The sequence below is a fragment of the Solanum lycopersicum genome, chromosome 3 (genome assembly GCF_036512215.1).
Source record: "Solanum lycopersicum chromosome 3, SLM_r2.1".
Classification (NCBI taxonomy): Eukaryota; Viridiplantae; Streptophyta; class Magnoliopsida; order Solanales; family Solanaceae; genus Solanum; species Solanum lycopersicum.
Genome location: NC_090802.1, coordinates 52,274,168 through 52,302,137, shown reverse-complemented (window position 1 = coordinate 52,302,137; position 27,970 = coordinate 52,274,168). Strand labels below are relative to the sequence as shown.

The following is a 27,970-nucleotide window of genomic DNA, read 5'->3' as shown; positions in this document are numbered from 1 at the left end:
GATATGTAAGAAGAAAATGGTGACTCTTAGAATGAGGTGGGTGGGGTGAGTGTGCAATGTGGAGTCTTCCATTTAACAGAAGGGTAAATCTGGTCAAATAGTAAGAGATACCTTTTGAGCCGAAAAATAATTTAAAACATAGTTTTAACCTTTTCCCTAATTTGAAAAATCCCATTTTTGATTATCGGAGGGAAAAGTAAAGAGTGCAACACAGTGAAGAAAAACCATCCAAGGCCTTACATGCTAGAGAGTAGAAACAACATGAATGAATCGGTAAACAACAAGGAGAATGTAGTTGGTAGTGGTGGCGGATTAACGGCGGAACAGAAAGCTCGAATCTCTTCAAAGTTCAGAGCAGCAAAGGCACTTCTTGCTCGCAAAAGGCCACTCCATGATTGCTCCACCACATCCCTCGATAAGTATGCGTTTCTTTATTCAATTTCAAATTGATTGTTTGTTGCTTCTTCTGTCAACCTATAAAATAGACACATTAGCTATATCTATTTTTTAGGGTTCAAATCAATTCAATTAGAAAGGGAAATTTGAAAAAAAGTTAAAAGTATTTGGTGAATTTGATGTTTGCAACAAGTGAAGTCACGCAACATTTGATATTCCTTAAGTAGAACGCGGAGGCCACAAAGAAGCTAGCCTCTTGAGAAACTATCCATTTGCACTTACCACTCTTTCAAGTTGATGATGTGGAAATGAAAACTTCATAACACTTCATTATATGCATCCGACTTTATGTGCTAACCCGCCTAACCATGTATCTCTTCCTTCTAGGTTAGGATTACTATTTACACTTAAACCAAAACTGCATAGAATTCACAACATCTTAATTGGAAGAAAGTTCATCCTCCCTGGTAATTTGCCTGTCGACAACACTCCACTTATAAGTACGCTTGTTCAGTGATCTAAGTTCCATTTTCATTCGAAAGGCTATGGATTTGATACTGATTATTTTCCCCCTAGTCATGAATCATTCAATAGCTCCTTGATAACTCAATTCTGATGCACTAATTGCTTCTAATTTTGTATTTTGTGGTAGATGTATTGACCTTGAAAATAAAGGTATCTGCACTTTAAGTTGATCTGCAATTGTTTTCTTTTTCTTGTATGCTTATTTGTTGTTTATTACATGGTTCAAGAGTAATTTTGAAATGTTTGTTCACAATCTTTCTTCTTTGTTTAATGTTTTGATGTATCTGGTATTCTTTTCCTAGAGTTGGGAAGGCTCAGAGAACTACATCCTTGGACCGGATTGATGGTGATAAAAGGTTTCCTCTTACTGAGATTCCGATGAACACTCCGTCTCCCATCTATGAGAAGGGTTCCAATAAAACGTTCAATGTGTTTACCAGTGTTAAGGGCTCACAAGTTCGTGAATGTGGTAGCAGCATCAATGCAAGGACTACGCGTGAGATACAGTTTCAAACAGTTGAAACTTTCAAGTTCTCTAGCAATAGAAGTGAATCAGTTGAATCTAACCTAAGTGAAAACGGTGGAAGTGTTCAAGTGGAGAACATGGTTGGGTTGAATACATACATAACTCCAGTGAGGCAACCTGGATTTTCTGGCTTGACTGAGTCATCCTTCTCATCAACTGTGCTAGATGATGATTTTGATGAACACATTTTGGACGAAATAGATGCTTTATGTGAGCAAAACTCAAAAGAAAAGCCTGGGAAGAGGTTCAACAGCATTCCAATTGAAAATCATCACATAAACAACTTGGACAAGGAGGATAACTTAAATGCTGTTGTTTCTAGTGATAATTCAGGACAGGAGTGCATTTTATCAAGGGGTAATCAAGAAAGTGAAGCAGAAAGATCAAAGAGCAGCGGACCTGATAACTCAAATCTTGTCAGGTCAGATGAAGCTTTTAAACTTGAATGCATTCTGAATTCAACCGGTAATCAAGAATGTGAATTAGAGGATCCAAAAAGCTGCAAGGCCACAGATACTGGGAGCAAGTTGGAGGCAACAGATATCAGGAACATGCCTGAGGATTATATAAAGTATGTAGAGTCACTGAATGACAGACAACAGGAGGCAGCTTGTAGTGACATTTCAATCCCTCTTATCATTGTTGCTGGACCAGGAAGTGGCAAGGTCTTTACTTTCTCATGGTTTAAAAATGAAATTTGTATGTCTTCTTCAATAGTTGTTTGATTTCTTCTATTTGCATTCAGACATCTACAATGGTTGGACGAGTCCTGATGCTACTGCACAAGGTAGTGCGATGACTATAAGTGCTACTATATCATTATACTTTTGTCAATGCCATGTCTGGCACGTGACAGATCTAGTCAAGTATCTACTTCTGAGTTTTCTTCCTCTGCATTCCTTTGCTTATTGTTATAGGGTATTGGTCCGTCAAACATTCTTGCTATGACTTTTACAATAGCAGCAGCTTCTGAAATGAGGGAGAGAATCGGAAGAGTTGCAGGGAAGACAGCAGCAAAGGAGCTCACGATCAGCACATTTCACTCGTTTTCTTTGCAACTTTGCCGCATGCATGCTGAGAAGTACGTATACCTTGATTTGGTTCTTAAATATTTAAGATTTGAACACAGAAAGAAGTAATCTTTTGCTCGCTATGTCTTGTTATGTTGAAAAAATGAGTCTCATGTAGCTCAAAGACCTTCTTTTTACATGTCTTTTTAGGTTTCCTTGTTTAGCAGGCAAACATTTATGAAAAGATGTCCGAAGATAAAATCTAACTGGAAAGCTCCATACTTGAATTTTCCGAACCACAATGACTGCCACTGTTTTAGACTTACTACCATTAATTGATTGAGGAATGTCCTAATAAAAAGGAAAGCATAGGGTGATGTAGGCTACTAACGTACTTGTGTTAGTCTATCATATTTTAGATCTAGTGATTTCCGTAATCCATGTTTCTGTACGGAATTGTAGACTAGTTCAGAGCTATGCCTTTTGTTATTTTCATGGTTCAAGAGTGATTGTCCTACGGTAAGCTGTACCTCTTTTTGTAATAGCATATTTACCTGGTATACTATACTTGCCACTCAATGGACTCGTATATTGTTATAAGTGGCTCAAATCAATTTAGCCATGCTTCGTTTTGGAAAATTGATTAGACTTTCACGCTGTTCTAATAGGCATCAGAATCTAGTTTTCCATAGTTATGTGTATTACCCAATATCTTCGCACGATCGTCATCTTGATATATTTTTTCTGAAAACTGGTAATCTGTATTCCTCAACATTAAGGATATGCTAGACACCTCCATAAAGCTAATAACAAAGAGTTATAACCAAGGCTAATTTAATTATAAAGAGCCTAAGATCTACCAGTTGAACTTCATTCTCTACATTTGCTAGTTAAGACCAAAAATGAAAATTTACTATGCAATACCATTTGATCTTCTGTAGAGTATTAAACCCAAGTGCGAAGCATCTCCCATTTCTTTCCTTCCATATTGTCCACCAAATACATGAAGGAACTGCTCTCCACCATCTCTTCTGGGACTTGCTAGCCCTCTCTTGATCCAACAACTTAGAAGATCTGATGTATGATCTGGCATATTCCAGTTATTACTTGTGAGGCTGAAGAAAAGTGACCATAATTGGGTTGTCAGTTTGATTATTTGTCTCTGCAGTATCATTACAAAGGAATATTTTGACACTAATTGAAAGCCCTTCTTCCATAGGACTTCATGAGCGAGACAGGATTTTCTGGCCACTAACCAAGTTAAACATTTAATTTGGGTCGGACCAAACTTTTGCCACACGTTTAACCATGGCCCTATACTGCCTCCTGGCTGCTCCAAAGCTTCCATTTTGTATATTCTATTGAAAAGAGAATCTCTTATCGCTGCTATGGTTCTGGTTAATAACATTTGGAATGGGAGAGGTTTCTTTAAATTTGTCAACTTCCTTCGGAAGACCTACCCCCTCTCAATCTCCTAATCATTTAAGTTCCTTCTGAAACAAATATTCTACCCATGAGGTGTCCAGGAGTCTGCCACAGTTGCTTCAGGATTGCTGCATATAGAAAATGTTCAGAAAAGCAGACATCAAAGGTTCTTGCCGATTCCTTGGTTCCTTCCAAAACATTGTCTTTAAACCATCACCGTCTTATGGACAACATAATTGTCGAAGCTTGCCATAAGTTTCTAATGTCCTCCAAACAGTTACACTACTAGTGTTGACCACTGCATCAGTGCACCAATGGCATATTTTTCATGATCACCTCCTTCCATAAAGCTTGGCCTTCATTAGCATATCTCCATTACCACTTCATCAATAGGCAATTAATATGTAATTTCAAATTTCTGATACCAAGACTCCTTGCTTCTGCAATATCTCTGCTTGATGCACCTAATATTACCCCCAAGTAGGTAATGGGTACCAATGTTTTGGACGGCGAAAGGTGACAAGGGTCTACCTCGCCTTAGGACGAGGTGAGAGGCGAGGCGCTCGCCTTTTTGAAGTGGAGCACCAATTAATACCAAATATTAAATTTTTTTAATTGCATATATAAATAACCAAAATCTCAATAGCAATAACATATTAGCAAATATTTCAATTCAAAAAATAAAAGTAGATAGTAGATACTAAAAGTCTAGAACTTGAATGACTCAATAATTCACAAGACAAGCAATACTAAAACAGAAGAATGAGAAAGAAGGAACTGGGCAGATTGCTGGTTGAGAAAGAACAAAAAGCTGCCTAACTAGTTAAGGAGAATGAAGAAAGAAAAAGAGCAAGAAGAAAGACAGTCGTAAAAATCAGAACAGCGGAGAAAGAAGAAGAAACAAGAAGAAAGACGAAGAAAAGGCGTACCCGACCTGAGCCTTGAAGTCTTAAGAAGAGAGTTGACTTTGAAGTTTGAGGTGCTTAAATAAAAAATAGATCCTATCTTTTACATTTTAAGTTTTAAATTCTCAAGTCAATTTATTTTTTTAAAAGTGACGCCTCTATCGTGTCGCCTTGCCTCTCGTCTTGCGCCAAAGGTGCTAAGGCGAGTGCCTTTTCACATTGATGGGTACAACACTGACTCTACAACTTGATTCTTGTGCTAACTCTTCAATGTTACCTACCTCAACCACTGGTATTATCTAACACTTACCGAGGCTGACCTTAAGCCTTGAGACAATCTGATAACAAATAAGGATCTGTCTCAAACAAGACTACAAAGAGAAATTTGGATCACACAACTCCAACGTATCATTTGCAAATAGAAGATGGATACCCTCCAATCAAATTGCCCCCTGAACAAGGCAGTGAAACCTTTCAATAATCCTTCTGCAATGACCCAATCCATTGCAGTGGTTTGGGAAGTGGGAAATAGAAAAAAAGCGACAAGACCTTGCTTCACTTAAAGCGCTTGCTTCATCGAAGTGAAAGTGCAATTTGAAAGAAAAAGGACCAAAATAAATAGAGACAATTTATTAAGAAATCTTCTGAGTCCCTTGTGACAAGAATGTACTCCTAAAACTTTAAGGTAAGTTCTAAAGACTGGTGGTTAGACCGACTATGTTGTTTGTGACAATTTGTTGGCTAGTTAAGAATTTTCATGTTCAGAATATAAGAGCTGCGAAATGAGGATGTTGATGTGGATATTCTAGGAGAGATAAAATTAGGAATGAAGATATCCGGTACACCATACAAGGTGGGAGTGACCTTTGTGGTGGTCTGAGATGATTTGGGCATATGAAGAGGAGATGTGTAGATGCGCTAGTGAGTAAGTGTGAGAGGTTTACCCTGGTAGGTGTAAGGAGAGGTAGGGAGGCCGAAGAAGTATTTGGGGAGGTGATAAGATAGGACATGATGCATCCTGATCTTATCGAGGAAACGAGGACATGATCTTAGATAGGAAGACATTGAGATCGTGAATTAGGGTAGAATGCTAGTATTTTCCATCGGGTTAGGTTTGGTGGTTATTTGTTTGGCACGCTATATCCGTTTCTTCTTCCATAGCAGTGGTATCAACGATATGCCATTGTTGCTTGTCCCTGATTTTTTGTGCTTTTGGTTATTGCCTTATTTATTTATTGCTATTGTTCCTTTTCTCTTAATGCTATGCGTTGCTTTCTCTATTATTTCCTTCTTTACTTTTGTATGTCCTTTTATACTGCTCCGAATTGCGATACTTGAGCCAAGGGTCTTCCCAGACCAATCTCTCTACCTCCATGCGGTAGGGGTAAGTAATGCGCACACTCTACCTTCCTCAGGCCCCACCAGTTGGATTTTACTGGTTTTTTTTGTTGTTGTTGGAAGTTCAAAAACCAACACCTTTTGCTCAAGGTGTACTCCTCGCTTCACCTTAGCCTTTTTAAAGCATTGTTTAGAAGTTCTCTGTCTCTCTCCTCCACAACTAATGCATTTTATCTAATTTCTCCTTCACCTTCATATTGTCACATAGAAGGTAGTTCATTGTAATGTATCAGTTCTTGTGGTGATAAAATTGTCTAAATAGACACATGTTTATTCATAAATAGGTTAGGTCGAACACCTGAATTTCTCATATATGGACATGGGCAGCAGAGAAGAGCTGTCATTGAAGCAGTCCGCTTACTGAATGATAAGAAAAACGGACCTCGTGATGAGCTTTGCCAGCTTAATGACAAGAATTCTCCTCAACATTTTAAGGAGAGATCAAAGAAGTGGTTAAAGTTTGTAACTCAAGTAAGTAGTTTTTGGGTTAAAGATACAGTTCCACTTAGTTTGGTTATAAAATCTTGCTGTCTTTTAAGTTTATATTTTGTCAAAAGGAGGACACAACTTTGATTAGTTTATCTGAAGTATCAATCGAACAATCTTTTGATGTTTTACATTTATGTGGATAGATGAAGAGTAACCTTTCTTTCCATTAGAGAATGCATTATCTGCTGACTCTGCTCAGTGACAGTAGTTGGATATGCTGATTTGGAAGTTTCTGTCTGGCATATGAAAGTGAACTGTTTGAATATGTATAAACCAAATTATAGCACCATATATTTTGTCATCTTCTTCTTGGCATGTTAATAAAGACTCTTCTGTTTCAGTTTTTTTTTTTTTTTTGGTCTTAGTGGGTGTTTGAATTAGCTTTTTAAAAGTAGCTTGTAAGCTAAAAGCTAAAAACAATACCCAACTTTTGGATTTTAACTTATTTTAATACTTTTTTTGGCCTAAAAGTAATTGCTTAGAAGCACTTTTTGACTTTTCCAAACACCACAAAAACTAGAAAATGAGCTTAAAAGCCAAAAACACTTGTAATAAGCAATTCACATGATATGTTTCGGACGACAAGATTAAAGGACATTTTGGTACATTTCACATGTCTTTTGTGACCACATGATTCAAAAGTCTTCTTTACTTTCTTAAACTCTGTGTCCAGTCAAAACCAGACAAACAAATTGAAATGGAGGGAATAACTATTATGTGTGAAAACTGAAACTCTCTCCTCTGTACCCTTTTCCCTTTCATATTCAAATAGGACATGTGTTGCATGCTTAATGGTTGTTATACTTGTACTTACATCTCTTCCACTGAAACACAGGCCAAGTCTGCAGGAAGGACGCCGGACGACTACTATAAAATTGGAAATGAAACTGGAGTAAGCCGATAATCAGGGATTTTTGGTATTTTATCGTTCATATTTCCTTATTCTGATCTTGCAATATTGCTCAGGCTGCAGTTCTGCAAAGCTACAACGATATATTAAAATCATGCAATGCTTTGGATTACCATGACTTGATCAGTTGTTCTATCAAGCTCTTGACTGATTTTCCAGAAGGTTTACTTAAATGTTTCATAATTGACTGTAATCTAGTGCATTGTGATATCACAGTTGTCTCAATCTGTTTGATTTTCATTTTCTTCAAATGAAGTTTTAGAAGAGTGCCAGGAATTATGGAAAGCAATGGTGATTGATGAGTTTCAAGACACAAGTGCTGTGCAGTATGGACTTTTACATATCCTTGCATCGCATAAACGCATAACTATTGTTGGTGATGAAGATCAGGTGAAGCTGAAGCTAGTCTTTCTTACTTTATCCAGTGAAACATTTTTTTCTCGTCTTGCTGTGACAAGTTCTTTACTTCTTTTTCCTTCAAGTACCTTGCTGCTCAGAGTTTTCAATATCATTCTGCAGTCCATTTTTGGTTTTAGTGGCGCTGATGCCTCTGGATTTGATTCATTTCGGAAAGATTTTTCTTTGCACAAAGAGGTTCGGCAAACTCTTTATTATAACTTGTCTTTTTAATCCTTGTTTATATGAACTTCAGATACGATTTTGATAGTCTCCTTCTGATGTATATCAATATCTATTCAGGTCAGACTTAGTAAAAATTACCGGTCCACACGTTGCATTGTTGAAGCTGCATCATTTCTTATACAAAACAATTCGAAAAGGTGCCAATCAAAACGTGTTCTTACTGATAATTCTGTTGGGTCAAAGGTAAATGATTTTAGCGTTCTTATAAAGAAAAACATCCTCAATAGGAGTACCTTTTAACATATGATACTTTGCAGATAACTATCAAAGAATGCTGCAACGAGGATGCACAATGTTCTTTTGTTGTTGATAAAATATTAGAAATTGCTTCTGATGGCACAACTGAAAAGTCCTCTTTCGGCGACATAGCAGTTCTATTCCGGAGGCAGGTCAAGCTTTACCTATTGAAAAAGCAAACTTGTTTAGGATATTTTGTGGGGTTTTGGCTAAATATTCCTGCCTATGGTTGTTCAACAGGTGTCAGGAAAAATCTTTCAAGCGGCATTTCGTAATAGAAAAATCCCATTCAATGTCCATGGCGTGGCCTTCTATAGGAAAAAGGTATATTTTACCTCCCATCACTGCCAGATAGATTCATATGCTTTTAAAAAATCGCTAACCTGGTATGTTCATGCAATAGGTGGTCAAGGGCATCATTGCTATGCTTAGAACAACTTTACCTGGTTCTGATGATGGTTCATTTCGAAGAGTATTCAAGGCCTTACTGCCTTCAGAAAAAGAAGAAAAAATGAAGGTTCTTCCGTATCTATTTTTCTTCACGTATGGGCACTATGGCTGTCCAATGCCTATTTTATTTAAAGCTTATTTTGACATTTTCTGTCCTAGGTAATTGAATACATTGAAAAAGTTTCCACTGTAAGGAAAAGTAGCTTCATTTCAGCAGCACGAGACATATTTAGTGCTAAAGTATCTGGCACATTCAAGAGGTTTGTTCTAGAACTCCTTGTTGTGAGCTGTCGATGATAAATGATCTTTTTAGTAGTACTAGTTATGATCTTGACCATACATTTTTTCAACTACTTCATTGAGTGATATTATATATCTATCTATGTGTTCTCAAATACTATCTGGATTTCCGTATTTTGCTTTGCCTCCTTCCTACACGTATTCTATTTCTTTTTCTTGTCTTCTGGAAACAAAGAAAAAGCTTTTGGTCCTCTGTTTTGGCTTTGATATTAAGTCTAATACAAGCAACTAGCCTCAAATTACCTAGTTGTCCATTTCATTTTAATTTACTGTGAATTAGTCTTGACTGTAACAAATAGGTTTGTAAATTTGTCTCTATTTATTTACAGGAGTCAACTTAGTCAAGGGCGGAAAGTGTTGCTCATGATAGACATGATTTCGAAACTCGTCAAAAGGGTTAGTTTTTGAATCTTATGGATAATTCTGTTCTATTTGGATGTAAATCATGTGAAGCTTTATTGATATTTTATCATGTGTGCTGAATTGCAAAATTGATTTATCTACCTGGACAGTTGAAAAGACATTTTCAAAGGGCATTGATTGATTATGCATGTCGCTGATGACTGATGTTGGTTTATACGATACTGAGTTTCATTTGTGCAATTTGGTGCTGAGATTTTTCTCATCACTAGAGGGAAACTTTCTTGGACAAAGTCTTGGATGTAAATGATAATTATCTGTGTACAGCAAAATATCTCATACTTAAAAGGGTCATTTGGTGTTTGCTCAGATTGAATTCTTGGGTAAAATTACTTGTTATACTTGCAGGAAGAATCCATTTCAGCTGTCATTACTTCAGTGGCTAACATGATACCCCAGGTTGGTCGTTGTATTATAAAAACACAAACCTAAAAAGTGATATTTGTATGGAGAAAAAGAAAGATATCCTTCCTTCGCTCCAATTTATGTGGCAGCATTACTCTAATTTTGCTGATAATTTAACTTAAACTTCTCTTTTACTCTTAATGACAAACTTCTATAAACCACACAAATGTTGTCACATGATTAAGATCACAAGTTTCAAAAGTCTTCCTTTCTTTTGTAAACTTTGTGCCTAATCAAACTATGCCACATAAATAGAACAAAGGGAGTATATGATTATAAGTTTCCTACTTTTGTCTGTGGAGATCTCGTTGAGAAATTCCAACGTCTTTGTCAAATCAAATCTTAGTTATTTGTTAATCACCTCCACCATCTTTCTATGAATTTATTTATTTCAAGCTAATGAAAGTTTCTTCTCATTAAAAGTGTCTATTTCATGCTAATCAAAGTGTCTTTCAGATTACAGCTTTTATACTATAAGCACCTTAATCTTTTGACATGTGACTTTCATTCTGTAGAAATATCTTCTTGAACAGCGGGCAGTTCATGATAATGATGGAGGGAAGTTGCTTAACGAAGATCATGATGTTAGACCTGTAAGTGTAATATGTTCCTTTGTGGTCTTGTTTTTTTCTTTTCACCTTCACTGCTAATGCATGCCTTCTTTTACGTGACTTATTCTTATCTTCTGTTTCTGTTTGACTCTCTTTTCTTTATTTTCCCCTGTATAAAAATTGTTGCAGCAAAGTGAAATGAGCAGATACATCAGAAGCTGTTTGTTTGATGGTGCAGGTTCTTCAATATCTATTGGACGATGTGTCTGATTTCCTTAAAACTCATAAGAATCCCATAGAAGGAGAAAGTGAATGCAAAACAGAAGGACAAGGTTGTGCCAACATACTGAAAGCTTTTATCGATCATATATCTGAACGGGAGAGTGAAAATTTCCGTACAAGGAGACATGATAACAAAGACTCTGTTACAGTCACGACAATTCATCAGGTTTCTGAATTCTCTAGCAATGGGTTATTTCACTTTGCTTCCTCGTGCTTCATTCCAATGTCCATATTTCGTGAAAATTAATTGGATTTCCCCTTTTTCATTTCTTCCATTTGATTTTTTGTGTAGTCAAAAGGCTTAGAGTGGGATACGGTTTTCATAGTTAAGGTATGAGATCCATGCTTTCAGTATTGTTTCTATTAATGTTACATCACATTAATTGGACGAGCAAGGAGAGGGATAGCGACTCCTCTTTCCACCCCTTTTAGTCATCAAAGAGACTTTTTATTCTCTATAACACCAAGGTATAATCTGGAGCTAATGCTCGCATAAATTGGTCAGGCAAATGAATCAGAGATTCCCTTGTTACATGAATTTAATGGCATCACAAATGAAAGGAGCAATTCAATTGAGGTATTTATGTTTTTGAAATTTGAATCATTACAGTAATTACCCCTTCTATAATATAAATCTCTTTTTATCCACTTTGAATGAAACCTTTTTCTTGTTTTTTGCAACTTTTAGGAGGAGAGACGCTTACTATATGTGGCAATGACTCGTGCACGGAAAAAGCTTTTCATTTTGCATGTAATTATGGATTCAAATTGGCAGGTATGATGAACGGCTTGCTCTGGTTTATCTTGGCTTTATTATTTCTTTCTCAAGTCTAGACACACTTGCTTTCAGGTTCTTCAACCTTCACGTTTTCTGAGAGAAATTCCCCGTCATCTTCAAGAGACCCAAGTAAGATGTGATTCAGTTTTAAGTATGTCTGTTATAAATGTTGTGTAACACCCCGGAAATTTCTAAGCTAAGGCCCAAACCATTCTTTATTTTCATGTAAGGTCGTATTGAGTGATTCTTAAATTGCTCATATTTGTAAAGTTGTTTAGTGTGGGAAGGGATTTGGATGTGAATTAAGGTCAGAAGAACCCACTAGCACAAAGTTGAATTGTAAGCTTCCTTACCGATTAAGTTTTGACGATTCGGCGCTTGACAAAGCGATTCCTTGTTGATCCACATATGGGATCTGTGGTTCTCTTTCGGGGCCCGAGCCTACACCCTAGACGTTGCCGGCGCTCGAGAGCCATTCTTGATCCCCAAGTGAACCCTTGTCCTGAATGACTACTTAGTGGAAGACTAACTCAAGCAGAATTAAGCTTTAAACCAAAATTAAACCATTTAATCTCAAAGTACTCAATTGTCTTAGAATACTCTGAAAATAATAATAGTTTGAAATACAATTCAACAAAGGAATACTCAAAACTTACTATCTGTGAAACCTCTATTGTTCTAGACGGATGTCAGGCGGACAAGACTCACGACACCTTGAAGCAACTAACTAAAAAAAAGAAGTGGAGTCTTTCGGAATGCTAGAAGGCTCACCAAAGCTAACAAGAAGTGCAAATGATCTCAACAAAGCGCCTGTTCATGACCACGAACACCTGTATCTGCATCATAAAAAGATGCAGGTTAAATGACATCAGTACGTTGAATGTACTAGTATGTAAGATAGCCAAAGCGAAATAACTGAAAGGACTACAATAGTAATAAATATATACTCTACTGAATTTAAAGAAATAAAATAGTCAAATTATTTTAACTTTACAAACACTTATTCATCTCTGAACTCAACATATTAAGTGATATGATAAAAATACACTTTTAAATCTATCTGGTAGATTCTCTAACCAACAACTATCATTGTGAGCAACGTTATGATAAAACACCTTGCCCACGTTGCTAGAACTATCCTATACCTTGCCGGGATGTTAAACATCTCAACTACACTAAAACTCAGCTTGTAAGTAATAATGAGTCGTCTAAAAGGTACGATCCTTTAATCATGTTGGCTACATGGTTAATGAGGAATGTGAGTTGTTTGAACTCATCCCTATATTGGTGCTCAAGACTACTCCCAATAAATATATACTCATGCCGAAATTATAAAACATACCTTTCTCAATGTGAGGTAATTGCTCAAAAATATCCTCATAAATGAGGTATTGATCTGAACTCATTAACTCATTTAGAAATCAAAATTTTCTTTTCTCAATGTAAAAAGTGATACATATTTGAATACTTAGTTCCCTTGTACCCTTACTTAAGTCACTCTTAAAACTCGTCTTTACTTTCTCAAAAATCAATTTAAGACAAAAAAAGTTTGGTTAAAAAGGATTCTCAATGATAAGGTTCATGCTGAACATAAATAGGAACAATGAATCTCAAAATTAAGGTTGTAATCCTAGATTGTTTACTGATAGGAAGTAGATGTAGGGCGCGAGGACGAACTCAGTCCATCACTATGAGTTGCCTTAAATACCTAGAAGGACAAAGTTCTTGGCGAAATCGGTGAAAACTCGAAGAACGCTCAAAACTCTAGCTTTCTCCTCGTGGATCCTAGCTCTAAGGCTTGGAAGTGTTAATGAACGTATAAGGATTGATTAACACTGTTTAAACCCTTAACTAGGTGTAAAAACGTCGTGGTTTAGGCTTTTGAAGGGGGGGGGGGGGGAGGAGACTAAACACCCCTCTTAATAACGGACAGAACCTTCCATGGAATTTATATTTAATTTTAAGGCTCAAAATTTCATTCTTCTGCCCAAGCACCGCAACCTTTCTCAATCCATTGGGCTTCCTTACTTGCTTGGTGCCCCAATTCTTGCTGTTTGTTCCATTTCTTTTAATTAGGTGTACAACCTAAAATCAATTTAGATTGAACCATTTAGTTTCTCCGTGTTGTAAGAGATGAATGATGTATTTTGTTCTTTTGTTTCATTTCTCCTGGAATAGTAACAAAGACTTTTTTTAATCAAGGATCTACTACTAGAAATTTAATGCATAATCTCAGCATTCAAGTCCTGAATAATCTCATTTTAAAATTATTCAACCATTTCATTTTACCAAGCTCAATGTTAGGCAGAATAGTCAACATTTATCTCTTTCGATGCAACAACAAGATCTTTCACTTCAGTAAAGATTTAGTTTATGAGAACAGCCAAACACAATGGAACGACTTAGCTCTTTTTCAACTTCATATATTTTTTCAAAAAACTTCAGCTCAATTCTTCTCTATATACCTATAACACATCCAATAAAGTGATTTTAACTAATCAACTCTTAATTGATCTGCATAAGCTTCTAATATGCAAGTTAGTGGGACCACTTTTATGGATGTTATCCTAAAATATTGAATTAAAATACTTCAATTGAATTTCATTTGGTATGTGAAACCTATTCTTTTTTACAACTTATTGTTCTCTATCGCAATAGTCTGCGATTAAGTTTATATTTTTGATAAATACGGATCCACATTAGATTCTTAATTAAGATGCATCAGTGCCCATGAAACCTTTTATGCAATGTGTTTGAAGTTGCTGAAAACTGAGTTCTGAAAATCTTCAAAGAGTGGTGGTACTTCTTTTTTGCAAACACTACTTGACAAACATTTTTTCCTAAAAACTCAATATGAGTTTGGAGACATGTTTTTGGTAACTCCAAACCAAAACGACCTTTTAGTCTATAGCAACTTATACAATCCGCTAAAATTTTTTGGCGGGCAAGATGGCCCTTGACATTCTGCAGAGGTTGCAACTTACCTCTGTTTAGAGATACTTTTGTTTGTTTGACTTGCTTAATATTTGATATGTAAACACACCGTAAATAAATTCATCTAAAGCCTATGGGTTTTCAATCACTACCATTGCACTTCTGCCAATTTTCTTATGAGTAATGTAACCTGTCATTGTCTGCTTCATTTGCATTTTACGTTTTTCCGGTAGATCAAACAATACCTTCTTGCTAACAATTTTTTTCTAATAGGAAGAGCTGACCAATCACCAAAAACTCCAGAAGGGAACTCCTCAGAGTGGTTCAGCTGAAAAGGTGGAATCTGTTGATCATAGAATAACTATAGATGATCCTCTCAGTGAACCAGTCGACGGAATGTCCAAAGAGTCAATCGACACACTGGAGCTATGCAATTCCAAAATCTTCCTAAAAAGGTTTCTTCATTTAATCATCTTAATGGGTAGAAAATGATATTAGTTCCTCTGTAGTTTCAAAAAAAAAAAAAAGATATTAGTTTACCTGTCCCAAATTGATCGTCTTACTTGAGCTGTAAATGAGCTGAATTGAACTTACCCTTTAACGGGCAACTTCACTCTGCCCAGTTTCTATTGGCTCGAACTCCAGCCCGTTGTGTAGTTGGGTTGATGTAGAGTTTGCTTTTATTGTCCATGTTGTCTGAATGAGCCAATAAAGAAAATTTTGAACGGAAACAAGACTAGCGTTACATGTTAAATACATGACAAATGGGAATTTCTTATCAAGGAAAAATTGATATATAAAAATCCAAGTTACCTTAGCTTTTGTGAACAGTAAACAAGTCAAGTCAATCTTTCGAAAGCTCGAGTCTTGTTGTATGAGCTTTGACTGTGGGCTCAAACATTTTTTCCCGTCAAAAACCACTGTAATGGTGGGTGTTGGGTGGAGAACCAAACATATTTACCCTTATCATGTCTAATCCTAAGACATGGAAGACTCGTTTGGACATTCTTCAAAAGTGCTCTAAGTTGACAAGGCAAAGAAATAGCTTGACTGAAAAACATGTTTTTCCCTGTCTTTCACCCCAGTTGGCTGACATGTTAGCAACCATATTGCTCAAACTCAGTTTGTTTATTTAAATAACGAGTGTTCGAGGCTTACTCGTGAAGAATCGGCCCATTATAACTTTGGTTGTATTTCTTGATTAGTAAAATGAAGCCAACAATATCTTCTTTTTGTTTGTAACAAGTAGAGCCTGAAATATTTTCACTGGCTTATTATGTAAAAGGTGACATGAGTCTGTTAGATAACATGACTTACAAATCTCAGTGGAGGCAAAAAACACTTGGTGATTTCTTCCTATCTGCCTAAGCCTAGGCAGACAGTGTTTTACCTAGTACATGTGTGGGTGGGAGCTAGCACATGTTAGTCATAGGGCGTACAAGCTGGTCGGGACCTCACCATTATTAAACAAAAGAAGATAACATGGAATTATTTCGTCCTATTACTGGTAAATTAGAGAGATATAAGAATACTCCTGTTTATTATTTGGAGCCTAACTTTGATTGAATTTTTGAACTGATCTACCCAGATTTAATGCGGAAGACCGAACAGTGGTATCTCATTTGTTCCATCAATGGGCCAAAAAGCCTGCATTTCAGGAACCACGGAGGTTGCTTAAAAAGGTCAAAGCTATTCATTTCTTTTATTTTCTTTATGGTTGGGAATATTTCTTAGTCAAGAGGAGCAATATTAACATTTAACTTCATGCATCCTATATTCCAATGTATAAGTCAATACAGGTAACGACCCGCTAATGGATGTTGGGGAGTGGCGAGAATCACCACATTGAAGTTCTGAGAACAGTTTATTTCAGTACCGTAACACAAGGTTGGATCTTAACGTATCTGTCTTTTGGCATCTTCAGGTAGAGTTTGTCATTGATGAGCGCCTTAGAGTCAAGAAGAGCACTCACAAGGTCTAAGCCCTATTTTTTCCCCCATTTCATCAAACAATTTTGACTGCATTTCTTCAGATAAATTAATAACATGACTCCAAAAATTCCGGTAATTCATTCCCTGATATTCTTATTTTATTTTTGGGCAGCACATGCCCTTGCTCAAAAGTCAAAGCTGATATTTGGTGCCAACACGAAGATGACCTAAATGCAAAATAGAATAAGATAACCAAAACTCATGGTCTATTTCTCATTTTAGGAATCCCACCAGTTGCACCTCATCTCCACCAAATTCTTCCCCGCTTTCCACCTCAGTATCCACCTTGTGCCTTCATCCTCTGCTATCTGCTAGTCTCTCATCTCTGGGGTGGGGGGCGTGACTACTGGCCTATTGGAAGGATAATGAAAAACTGGTCATTTTTTAACAAATTCTTCCTCTTGTTGAATCTCTATTTTCGGAACAATCAATAATAATATGAAAAAAAATATTTGCCACCATACGACAAAACAGCTGTCTGTTTAGTATTTTCCACCTTAAGGGTGATAAAGAAACGGACCTTGGACTTAACTCTACCCCAAAAGCTAGCTCATGAGGGAAGGTTTGCCCAAAGACCATATAAGCAGACCAAATGACCCTATCCCACCATGTGAGATACTCAATACTCCCCTGCACGCCCAGGGACATCTGGAGTGTGGACAATTTAGGACAGGGAGCCCAATAAAAAGTAATGAATCGGATAGGCATTCAGGAAGTGAAGTATGCCTATTTTTTGTGACCGGGTGCAGTGTTACTTGTTAAAAAGAATTTTTATGATCAAGTTTTTTACCTCTTAGTCTTTCTGAAATTTATTTTCCTGTGTTTAATAATACTCACAATGTTTTGTTGATTTATCAGGATGTTTTACGTGCCTTAAAGTCCTCATTAACTTGTGAGGAAGCTTTACAGTATGCTGAATCTGTAAGTTAGCATCTCTATCCGCAGTTTCTTAAGTACATCAAGTATAGATATATTCTAAAGTGTATGTTAGCATCTCCATCAAATATTTCTTGTGTGGTTAGGTGTTGAACTGGGAGAAAATTCCTGCTGAAAAGCGTGCTTACTTAATGAGAGAGAAACAGGTATCAGCTTAAACTCAATTTCCTTTGGTTCTCATGCAATTTTTATCACATACATGAACAAGTGAAAGATCATGCCAGAGGGTATAAAATCTTGGTGACCATGTTTGCACATTAATTCATAAATTGTCATCATTCTGCTATTATGGTGCTTGCCAAGCATATGAAAAAAAGAAGTAGTTAAGTTCGAGAATTGCTCTGAAAAACAATAGATATTATTGCTCCCTCCGTCCCATTTTATGTGGTATCCATTCCTTTTTAGTCCATCACAGAAAGAATGTCAACTTACTATAATTAGAAACAATTTAAACTTAAAATTCTCCTTTTACCCTTAATAAAATATTTACAGCTACACAAATATCTAAGGATTGTTTTAGGCCACAAGTTTCAAACTTCTTTTTCTTTAACACCATGCCAAGTCAGATAGTGTCACATAAAATGTGACGGAGGGAATGTCTTATATGCTTGACCACCTTATATTTTTAATATTTGATCATTTGTATAATTTGAGGATGTTTTCCAAAACATTTTGACCCAACCAAACATGGAAATTGGAAAACAATTTCCTCCATAGCAAACACACCTTAATCTGGAAAATCCAATGTGTGGGTGTTCTTAACGACTTTGAAGATTTGAGGAGATTCTAGTAATTTCCAAGGTATAATGGTGTAAATGTGTGTGGTTAGGGAGCGGAATTATCATAAGAACATCCTTGGATACTCACTTTAAAGTGGTAGAAAATCCCCCTTGATTTGGATCCCTCTTCTTGAGACAATCCCTAACTCAATATCTCAGGATTACTCTCTCTCCCCGTACTCAGCTTATTATAGCCCAGAAATTTGGAAAGGGAGATCACGGCTCAAGAGACATCATACGCCTGTTACCAAAAGTATTCTGCCTCAGCCATTTTTCTGTGGCCTCCCTCACTAGCACTCTTGCGGCGCAATGCCTTCGGTGAGGCGCCCTGGTCTCTCTCAGCCTCCTCGTGATTGCATAGCTGGCGTGAGGCAGCCTGGGAGTTGCCGTGGTTCTTTTCCATTTCCCTTCAACATTTGGGTACTATATCCATTTCAAACACATTCCAACTTGTACCAATTAGTTCACCGCCCTCATATGGTCCACACACAACTTGGATATCTTTAGTAACGTCATTAAGTTTATTATTAATAATCACAGGGGTTTACAGATTTCATAAGCCCAATGCGGATGGATGACGTTATCGACAATCCACCCCTTTCCCTATTCTCTGTACACAAGTTTAGTGTGCGTTTCGTGCTGTTTCCCCAAAAAGATTATTATTCTTTACTTGTTAATCACACGTTTTCCCTTGTAGGAGTACTTCCAAAAACTACGGATTGAAAGTTCGATGGGTACATCAGAACCAACTCCCAAACAGGTATGTAAACTTTGTAATTCCCTCATTTTCTTTTATTTTGTACTCTTTGCCTTACAGGGAAAATGGCAGAATAGTTAGTTTAGCCAACTATAATGCATTTTCAAAAATATAAACTTATGTATGTAATCTAGAAACCTGTAATCAACTTTGTGTGCTCTCTCTTCAAACTTAGTGAGCAGATGCGGACAGTCCAAGACATGTCCTATCCTCTTATGTCTTCTTCATACCTACCATCCCTTTGTACGCTTTGGTGGTTTATACTACGCAAGGCTTGAGGGGTCTAGATTTTCCTTAGTGGTGTTCCTTTCACTTACTTTGGTGAATCTTAAGATTAAATATTTGGAGAACATTATAATGATGCATATGATTTGCTGCTACAGATTTTATAATGGTTGCAAATATAAACAATAATCAGTACAACGCGTCTGTAAGGCTTGAAGTAAGGTCAGGGTCTTGGGTCTCAGGTTCAGTTACTTTGTTTCCTTGTGGCAGATTGCATATCTTCAGAGTCTAGGATGCACTACGGTTCCTTCATCCCGTCTCCATGCATCACGGTTGATTGAAGAATATAAATCCTTGTAGCATGATATTGAGACTTTGATACGAAAATTGCTCAATTCCCAAGAGAATCTGGCAGTGTCAGTGCTGGTAGCACCATCGTCAGTGTCTACACAGGTTGACAGGGAAAACATAGGTGGGTATTATGAAGTCGATTCTCTCTTACAGGTTTCGATGTCAAACTATTAGTAATTTCTCGTACATGGTATAGACGCTGCTGTTTCACATTGTACATTGTGTGTAAGAGGTTATGTTTCCCAAAGACTGAGTAGGGATAAAGTTGCCTCCGCGAAGCATGGCCTCACAAATTTCTCCGCATATTTATATATGTGAAGCTTTTATTTCACTTTCATAGTTTCATTGTTTTGCTTTTGCTTTATTTCTGATAGTTTGTTATATTCTTGAAGATATTGTATATATAAATTTACAAATTCCAGATTTCGTGTAGGACTTGCATAATAAAGCAAATCATGTGTATAGTAGTAGAACATTATAATAAAGACCAAGATTTTCTCGTACTAATTTAAACTCTCTTATAAAATAGGCTGTGTTCATTCAGGGGCGATGCTTTCATCTAAACTTTACACATTCAATATTAAGAATTCCAGTAAAGGAAATCTATATTCTATACTATTTAATCAAATGGATCAATTCGTGGATCGTGTTCACTTGCCATAGCCATCCCAGTACAAAGACACGTAGGGCACATGACCTGCCAAAGATAGAAGCTCAACTTAACTTATCGTCAATGAATGTATAAACTAGAGTGGAGAATGATACATTCAACAAAAATGCAGAATGCTACGTGGTGATGCAAATACTGACAAAGTTCTTATTATTAAAACTAATAAAAGGAACCTTCAAATCACTATTATATACTTGGAATATGTTTCTATTGTCCACCTAGGGCCAGCCATGAGTAGCTCTGGTTTTAAGTGGCAAATGTAGAAGTCAATCAGTACAACTCCTCTCCGCTCTTTATTCCTTTGGTTGAATTTTCTCCTCACAACCCTAATCCCTTTTGTTCCATTTTTAAAGACACAGAAACATGAGTACTGATGAAATAAGAAAAGAAACCAAACCTTAACCAGGGTCAAATTTTTAATCTAACTCGACAGTCCCACCAAATGTTAAGAATAAGTGCCCCCTACCCTGCTGTTTCACATCGCTTGAGCACATTGGTCAGGAAAGAGATGTTCGATTTATCCAGTCTAATTTATCGGCTGTAAATGCACAGAGCGGACAATTTGGAGCCAATAAATTTGAACAATACACTTACCTTTCCTGAACCTGAACAGTTGGAACACCTCTCTGTTTTAGGTGGTGACAGAGGCTTGTCCGCACCATAAATTGTTGAAACAGGCTCAATAAGAACAAGAGATCCAGTGTTGGAACATCGAGCACAAGCAAGATATCCTGCATATACATTTAGCAACTAACATAAAATTTACCTGCATTCCAATTGCTCGTCAGTTGGAATGCTATTTCTACGAAATATTTGTCCCATCCAGAAAGGAAAAAAGAAAATTCCTTCCAGAATTAAAAGATTTAAACAAAGCATGCCAAATCAAGTTGCAGGACCTTCTGTGCTGGCTGAACTATTTGAAGAAGTAAAGCACTTTTGAGAGATAATCCACCGAAAACATGAAAAAGATGTTGCTAGGAGAATTTCTTATTTGTTGTCAAACTATTTCAATAGCTTGAACCGATTTGCAAAGTAACTTGGCTTCTAAAATTTTGAATTATTAACAGATTACGCACCTGTTCCAAGACAGTACTTGCATCTCTTATGCTCCTGCTGTTTCACATTATTAATTTCAACAACCATCAAAGCAGAGATCACCCCAACTGCACCCCCAGAGAATGATGCCACAATTGGATCGACCTGACTGCAAAGTGCATTCATTCATGTACTATGCAATTGTAGCAAACAGATATACACAGATAGCATCACCTATCAAAGACTTAGATCTTTCAAGTATATGATATATAACCCAAAAAATGAAATTTTAACAGTACTTAAAAATGATGGCTTTATTTGCTTTATATCACTTTCAGTTTCCAAAATGATTAGCAAGTGTCATCACGTTCCAGATCTATCCAACAGAAATAGAAACTTGTGAACAATGGTTTCCCTTGGTGCTGCTCTTCTCTAGAAATATGACTAAAAATGAATCCCTGGATATAAGTCCTGCATTTTCTTTGCTCCTAGAATTGCTGATCTTAAGATCTTATGTATTTCCACCCTCACCATACAGTAGAAAAAAAAATTGAAGGAAAGAAGCTGCTGATATTTCAACTTATCTTTCTTTTCTTTTGTTTATTTTTTCTAATTTCTTGAGAAATGTTCAGAAAATACACCAAGACTTGACACAAGTTATTAGTTTCGTCCTCGAATTATTTAACTAAACTTAAATATACTTCTAATATACCACATGACAGAGCAAGTGGTTTCAAACTCTTGTAGGGGCAAGAGACTCTTAATAAAAAGCCGAGAGAAGTGTTCAAAACATCCCTAAACTTGACGAGAATATAGGGGTATATTTCATTCATTTCGCAAGATCGGGAAGTATTTAAGTTCAGTTAGTCAAGTTAATGAGTGTTTTTAAGTCTATCAATAGTTCAAGGATGAAATTAATAAGTGATTGCCGACTTGTAGTTGTATGGAAGAGATCGTGGAGAACTTTCTGACTTCTCACGACATAAGATGAATGTCTCAATAATAAGTCAATAACACACCTAAAATTGATAAGCATTTCTAATGTGCTCCTTGTGAGATTTGTTTGGAAAATTTTCCGGAAGAAGTTCTTTTTGAAAAGTTTTTGGAAGAAAACATTTGTGCTAACATGTTTGGATAGCTGGAGTTTTTGAAGATTTTTTTTTTTAAAAGATCATTTCTATTTAAAAAACTGCCCCTTTCCCATTTATAAGGTTATTTTTGGGAAAACCTAACAAGCATGTAATTTGAAAATTTTCAAGAAGGTTTTCATAAATTAACTCTACGATAGATTATCTGCATACATCACAATTCTCTCCATGCACTATCTACAACTCATTACTAAACGAAAAAAGTCGCTGTAATGTAACTGTAGTAGTGAAAAGGGTGGCACATTTGTTAAAAAATGATCAAAACTTCGAGTAATTTAGAAGTTGCGCTTACAAAGTAGGTGCCTTTTCTTATCCTACTAAACCAAGAAGAAAACTATGACATAGTTTTGCACACACATAAGGACCCTTTAGATTGTCATTTTAGCATCCTATGTTCCACATTTTAATGACCTAAATTCAATAAAAAAGGCCTATATGGATTACCAGCAGCGAGAACATAATTGTTATATCTATAGTTTTGGACAGTCGTTTTGGTGAGCCTAAATGTTATGAATCCATTGTTGTTCGTGGTAGAGAAGTGAATATACTTCTTCACTAAGCAAACATACAATATCATAAACATACCTCAGTTGCATTGGTAGATGCATGCTTCCAATAAAATCCGCATATGATGTGCCTCCTAGTCCCAATTTTAGCTCCAACTGCAGCAATATCAGCATGCTTTAGAAGGTAAAAGTAGTAGGCTCTATAAAGCATAGATAGGAGTTTGAACTGACTGTTAGCATCTAACAATACCTCAGAAACTAATCAGACTTTCACGTTAAGTCAATTGGCCAAATGATAACAATAATAAGAAAAGTAAAAATGTTAAAAGAAAAACTTACACTGGGTGCTAGAAGTCCACCAAAAAGCATAAATCCGGCAATGAGGGATATACAAGTAGCATAATATTGCTTAAGATTTGATGATGTCTGCAAAAAACATATATTCAGCTAAATACTGTGTAGCCTGCAGTGCGACCAACCAAAAGGAGACGTAGAAAGTTCATCAAAATCCACACAGATTGGAGAACAAAATAAAAGGAAAGGATCTCCTTACTTTATGTTCAGTGGGATGTTAGGTTATTATAAGTTGCTGACCAGTGACCACTGACATAAACATTTTACAACAGCTAAGAGTACTTACAAGAGGAGGCAAAAAAGGAATGAACGATGGGAAATTAGGAAGCTCATTTTCTTGTGCTTCCGTTATTATCCCAAGCTCAGCACTCTTTATCCTTTGTTGTATTCTTAGTCGGCGTACCTGCTCAAGTTTGAAGTCAGAAGGAATAACAAATTTGACACTGAACGAGCATAAATATCTGATTTAAGCAACTATAGCAATCAATCCCCAGTCCCACTGCAAACTCAGAGCATGGATATAAGTATAGATATTTCAATTCTCAAATAGGAGTCTGACCAAAATAACAATGGTAACTAACATCTCTATTCATGATAGGCAACACAGGAACATTATTGACAGGCAATATTGAAAGCAGATTGTATTTTCATATCATATAAGTGAAACATCTTGCATTCTTTTTCTTTCTTATTATTTCATTTATACTCGTTTCTTCGGTCCTTAATATGAATTATGTGTGATCAATAGTTATGATAAAAACATGTTTGTTATGTACTATAGTTTCTATATAGAGTAATCATTAGGTTCATTACTATTATTTTCCAAATTATATCATACTCTGGAGAACTGCAAAATTAATGATTAGTATTCTAAACACAACTCTAATTAGACATCACAGTAATAAATACGAATTTTGAGAAGGAAGAAAAAAAAACACAGACCTCCTCCATATGCAAAAATATCTTGTTCCTCCTACTTCTAATATTATCTCGAATTTCCTGCAACTCCATTTTAGCGAAGTCCTCTACTGTCTCAGGTCCTTCAATTATACAAAACCTGTACAAATCAATTCCAAATCCACCAAACAATCATTTTGTTGTAATTAATGATAACTACCGAAACATTCAAACAAATAATTCATCAAAATTACCCGGCTGCGTTTCTATCGGAGGATTCAGAATCTAAGGAAGTAGCGTATGAAGATGCGTCAGCATCGGAGGCCATGGATCGCAATCTAATTCCATTTCTACGATTCGCATGGAAATATGTTGAAGTAGGAAACGCCGAAGTGGATGGAGAAAACGGCGTCGTTGAGCAAGATAAATACAGTATTCTGCCTGCACATACCATTTCTGAAACGGAGAAAAATCAGATTACAAGTTCATGGAGATTAAGTGGATCGGCTGAGAGGAAGAAGATGACAAGAAAGAGCATCAAGGTTTTTTCAGGCGGTAAGTGGTGGGTATTTTTCTCGTTAAACCCAAAACTCCTCTAATGCACAAAACTCAAAAATGTAAAAATTATTGGGTGGTTTCTACGTGTCATTGGGTCATTGTTGTTTATTTGTAATGCTAGACCCACACAATTAATGTTGAGGATTAGGCTCCTTTTGTTTTTTTTTCTACCTTTTTCGAGTTTTGGATATGAAAAAATCTAGTGATAATGGATGAGGCTAGGTTGTTTCTCCCCGAATAGGATTCGAATTTTCTCAGCTTCTTATTTGACATGAATTTGAATTTGTTTATTTCAATGTGAATACTATACACAGATAAAACAATAAAAGTAGAAAAGAAGATAAATTTAATCTTGATATTTGAATAAGCATAACAAGTTCGAACTTAAATTATCTCATAATTATTATTGTTAGAGTAGAGTATTTCACCATATATTCGAACTTGGATTGTTATTGTGTGTGTAAGCAATGATTAATGTTTTTTCTTTCGACAAATAGAATCGAATTCAATTGAAAGAAGAAAAAAAAGGCGAATAGGAAGGTTATATGAGTGATGTGTGGGGCTTAGTTCAAGAATAAAAATGTCAATGGTGGTAGCATTTGGAAGAGTTATCTTTTTCTTGATAATGCAACTTAAAAGTCTGTTCGCATTGATTGAAAAATTGATTAAATATAACTTTAAATTATTTGAAATTTTGAAGAGTATGATATCATTCAAAATAAATTTAGAAATCAAAAACAGGACTCATACTACTTTTTATTTTTTAATTTAAATATCGTTTAAATTTTTATTTTATTTTTTTATCCAACTGGACTCAGCTTCAAGTAATTGATACTTTTGCTTTCACAACAAAAAGATAAAATTAGAAGGGGACAACAGTGTCTATGTCACGCATTCAAATTAGGGTGAGATTAGATTGACAGTCAATTCTTACTACCCATTGAGTGAACTCAATTTTAACTGATTGCAAGTAATATGTGAACTTTACCTTCAATTATTATTATTGCAATAAGCATGAACATCTTCATTAAACATGTATGCTTTTCGAAATTAAATTTTAAATTTAAGGATATTTATTATTACTTATTAAGAAAGAGAACAAGTATACATATCTCAGTCAACATTTGTACTTTTTGAAATTTATTTTTGAATTTAGGGATATTTCGTTATTGTAACTTATTATTTTATTTATATATTTTAATAAATCAAAATATTTTTTTTTCATTCAATACTACTTTTATCATTAAATAATATTATAAAGTTAAGTAAAATAAAATCTATTGACGGGGAAAAGGATATAAACAACAACTTAGTCATATAGTTTTAGTAATTAATTATATTAAATAAACAAAATCATAAGTGATATGGCATTACACGAGAGTGAAGACATGAAGCAAGGATTACTAAATTATGGATTAGTAATGAAGAGATTAGTAATGCAGGAATTAATAATATATGTATTGATTTTTATCAAGTATTTGGTTCATTACTTTCCACCTAATTTTATGTTTGGTTTAAGACTCTAGAAAAATTTCTTTTCTATTAAACCCTTGGGTTCATTGTGAGATTTTTCATTATATTTAACTAGTCAGTTAGTTAAATACTAAAATATATATAAAAAAAATTATTATTAATTTTGAGGTGTGATGTGCCACCATCCTTAATGGCGCAATATATTTATAATTTTTTATTAGTCAAATATACCTTAAATTTAACATAATTTTAAGACTATTTAAATTGTTCAAATAGACGAAACTTACTTTTTCTTTTTTAAAAAATAACAAATAGTTCACGTGGTCAATCAACAACATTAAAAAAATATTTTAAAAAATGAACCCAATGTAGCAAATCAAACATGAAGAGGAAAAAAATTAATTTGTGAAATCATCAAATTATATGGAACGGATTTGGAGAATTTGAGAAAATATTTATAATATCCTAATATAAAAAAAAATAAAAGAACATTAAATTACATAAGAAATTTAGGAAGATCGTCAATACAAATAACTTTAAAAGGAAACTTTTAACTCATCTTAATTAGCATGACTTCTTATTATTAAATAACAAACTCGATCAAATCTCGCTTGAAAAAAATGCAAATTATATACAGGATCCAAATAAGTTATTAAGTGTCCATAATAGGGTTTGTGTATTGCTTAATTCAGTTCGATTTTAAAGTTATATTTGGTATAGAATGTCAAGATACGGATTATCAATTTGTCAGTTATGGATTATTATTGGTTTAATTATCAATTTAGCAATTAAGGTTTTTCATGAATATTTTTTCTTCAATAAAAATCACTTGTAAAATAAAATAACAAGCCAAATGAACCATGCATATGGATTGACAAAATACACTTAGATAAGAAGCAAATGCTAACACTTATAGCATAACTCAAAGTTTAAGACAATGAAAAGAAAAGTATAAAATTAAAGAGAAAAGTATTTCAATGACCTAAATTGTTGTTACGATACCAAACTTTAATGAGGATTTATTACCCCCCCTCTTAACTATTTAGTATTGTATTTTAAACATGATTGTGGCTATTTCATGATCTGTTAGCAGCGTTGGAAGAGGTCGTTTCGTCGCCGTTTTTAGGCGAGTTTGATAGTTGTTTTTAGTCTATTTGGACGCAGCGAAAAGGGAAGAGGAGGAAGATGGTTCGGGCACGAAATATGTTTATTGAAGGAAACAAAATGACTAATTTAATGGATTAAAACGTGTGTGTGACACACTCAACTTACATAGAGAGTATGGATAAATATATATGTTTAAAATACGGTATTAAATAGTCTAAGGTAATGGATTCCCATTAAAGATTGATATCGTAATAATAATTTTGGTTAAAATTGAAATATTTTTCAGACATTTTTTCCACAATTAAAACTTAACCAAAGGCCTTTATATGTCAGTGGGTAATTATAATTTATTAATTTAAATCAAATTAGCAATTAATTTATTAAAACCTCAAATCATTATTGATTGATAATCCAATAAAAATTTCTTAAACCATTACCAAAATATTAAACCAATAATTCCCTTATTCATAAACAAATAAAATTTTATTATTTGGTCAAGACATATCGCTTAAATCCAACCATGTCTCCTTATTTCTTTATAGGGAAAAGGGTCAAATATGTCCCTGTACTTTTCAAAAAGGTTTAAATATGCCCTCCGTT

The 27,970-nt window shown here is 35.2% G+C and overlaps 2 protein-coding genes across 5 annotated transcripts; one reads left to right on the top strand and one right to left on the bottom strand.

The window, feature by feature from the left end:
• Positions 1–33: 33 nt before the first annotated feature.
• On the top strand, positions 34–19,959 carry LOC101245828 (ATP-dependent DNA helicase SRS2-like). Of its 4 annotated transcripts, none has more exons than XR_002027359.3 (29): positions 34–419; positions 1,224–2,112; positions 2,193–2,234; positions 2,365–2,528; positions 6,470–6,656; positions 7,510–7,566; positions 7,641–7,746; positions 7,841–7,974; positions 8,104–8,178; positions 8,284–8,409; positions 8,484–8,615; positions 8,704–8,787; positions 8,867–8,980; positions 9,073–9,173; positions 9,543–9,609; positions 9,982–10,032; positions 10,554–10,631; positions 10,828–11,037; positions 11,164–11,202; positions 11,377–11,448; positions 11,560–11,646; positions 11,722–11,778; positions 14,857–15,038; positions 16,172–16,265; positions 16,383–16,507; positions 17,433–17,495; positions 17,597–17,656; positions 18,987–19,049; positions 19,542–19,959. XR_002027359.3 is itself a non-coding variant. In XM_010319885.4 (29 exons), exons 1-29 carry the CDS (start codon positions 241–243, stop codon positions 19,629–19,631), a joined length of 3,654 nt encoding a protein of 1,217 aa, XP_010318187.2. In that variant the 5' UTR covers positions 34–240; the 3' UTR covers positions 19,632–19,959. The 4 variants fall into 4 exon arrangements, 2 of the variants coding, with proteins under 2 accessions (XP_010318187.2, XP_069151214.1); XM_010319885.4 differs by lacking the exon at positions 16,383–16,507 and adding an exon at positions 16,508–16,558; XR_002027360.3 differs by lacking the exons at positions 18,987–19,049; positions 19,542–19,959 and having other exon boundaries at positions 16,383–16,470.
• A 156-nt stretch (positions 19,960–20,115) lies between these two features.
• LOC101244466 (ORANGE protein-like) lies at positions 20,116–24,872 on the bottom strand. Its single transcript, NM_001328409.1, is given in 8 exon segments — positions 20,116–20,319; positions 20,887–21,023; positions 21,369–21,496; positions 23,061–23,137; positions 23,321–23,407; positions 23,622–23,738; positions 24,278–24,392; positions 24,487–24,872. Coding segments are annotated over 8 exon segments (939 nt in total). The 5' UTR covers positions 24,687–24,872; the 3' UTR covers positions 20,116–20,241.
• Between the last annotated feature and the right edge of the window lie 3,098 nt (positions 24,873–27,970).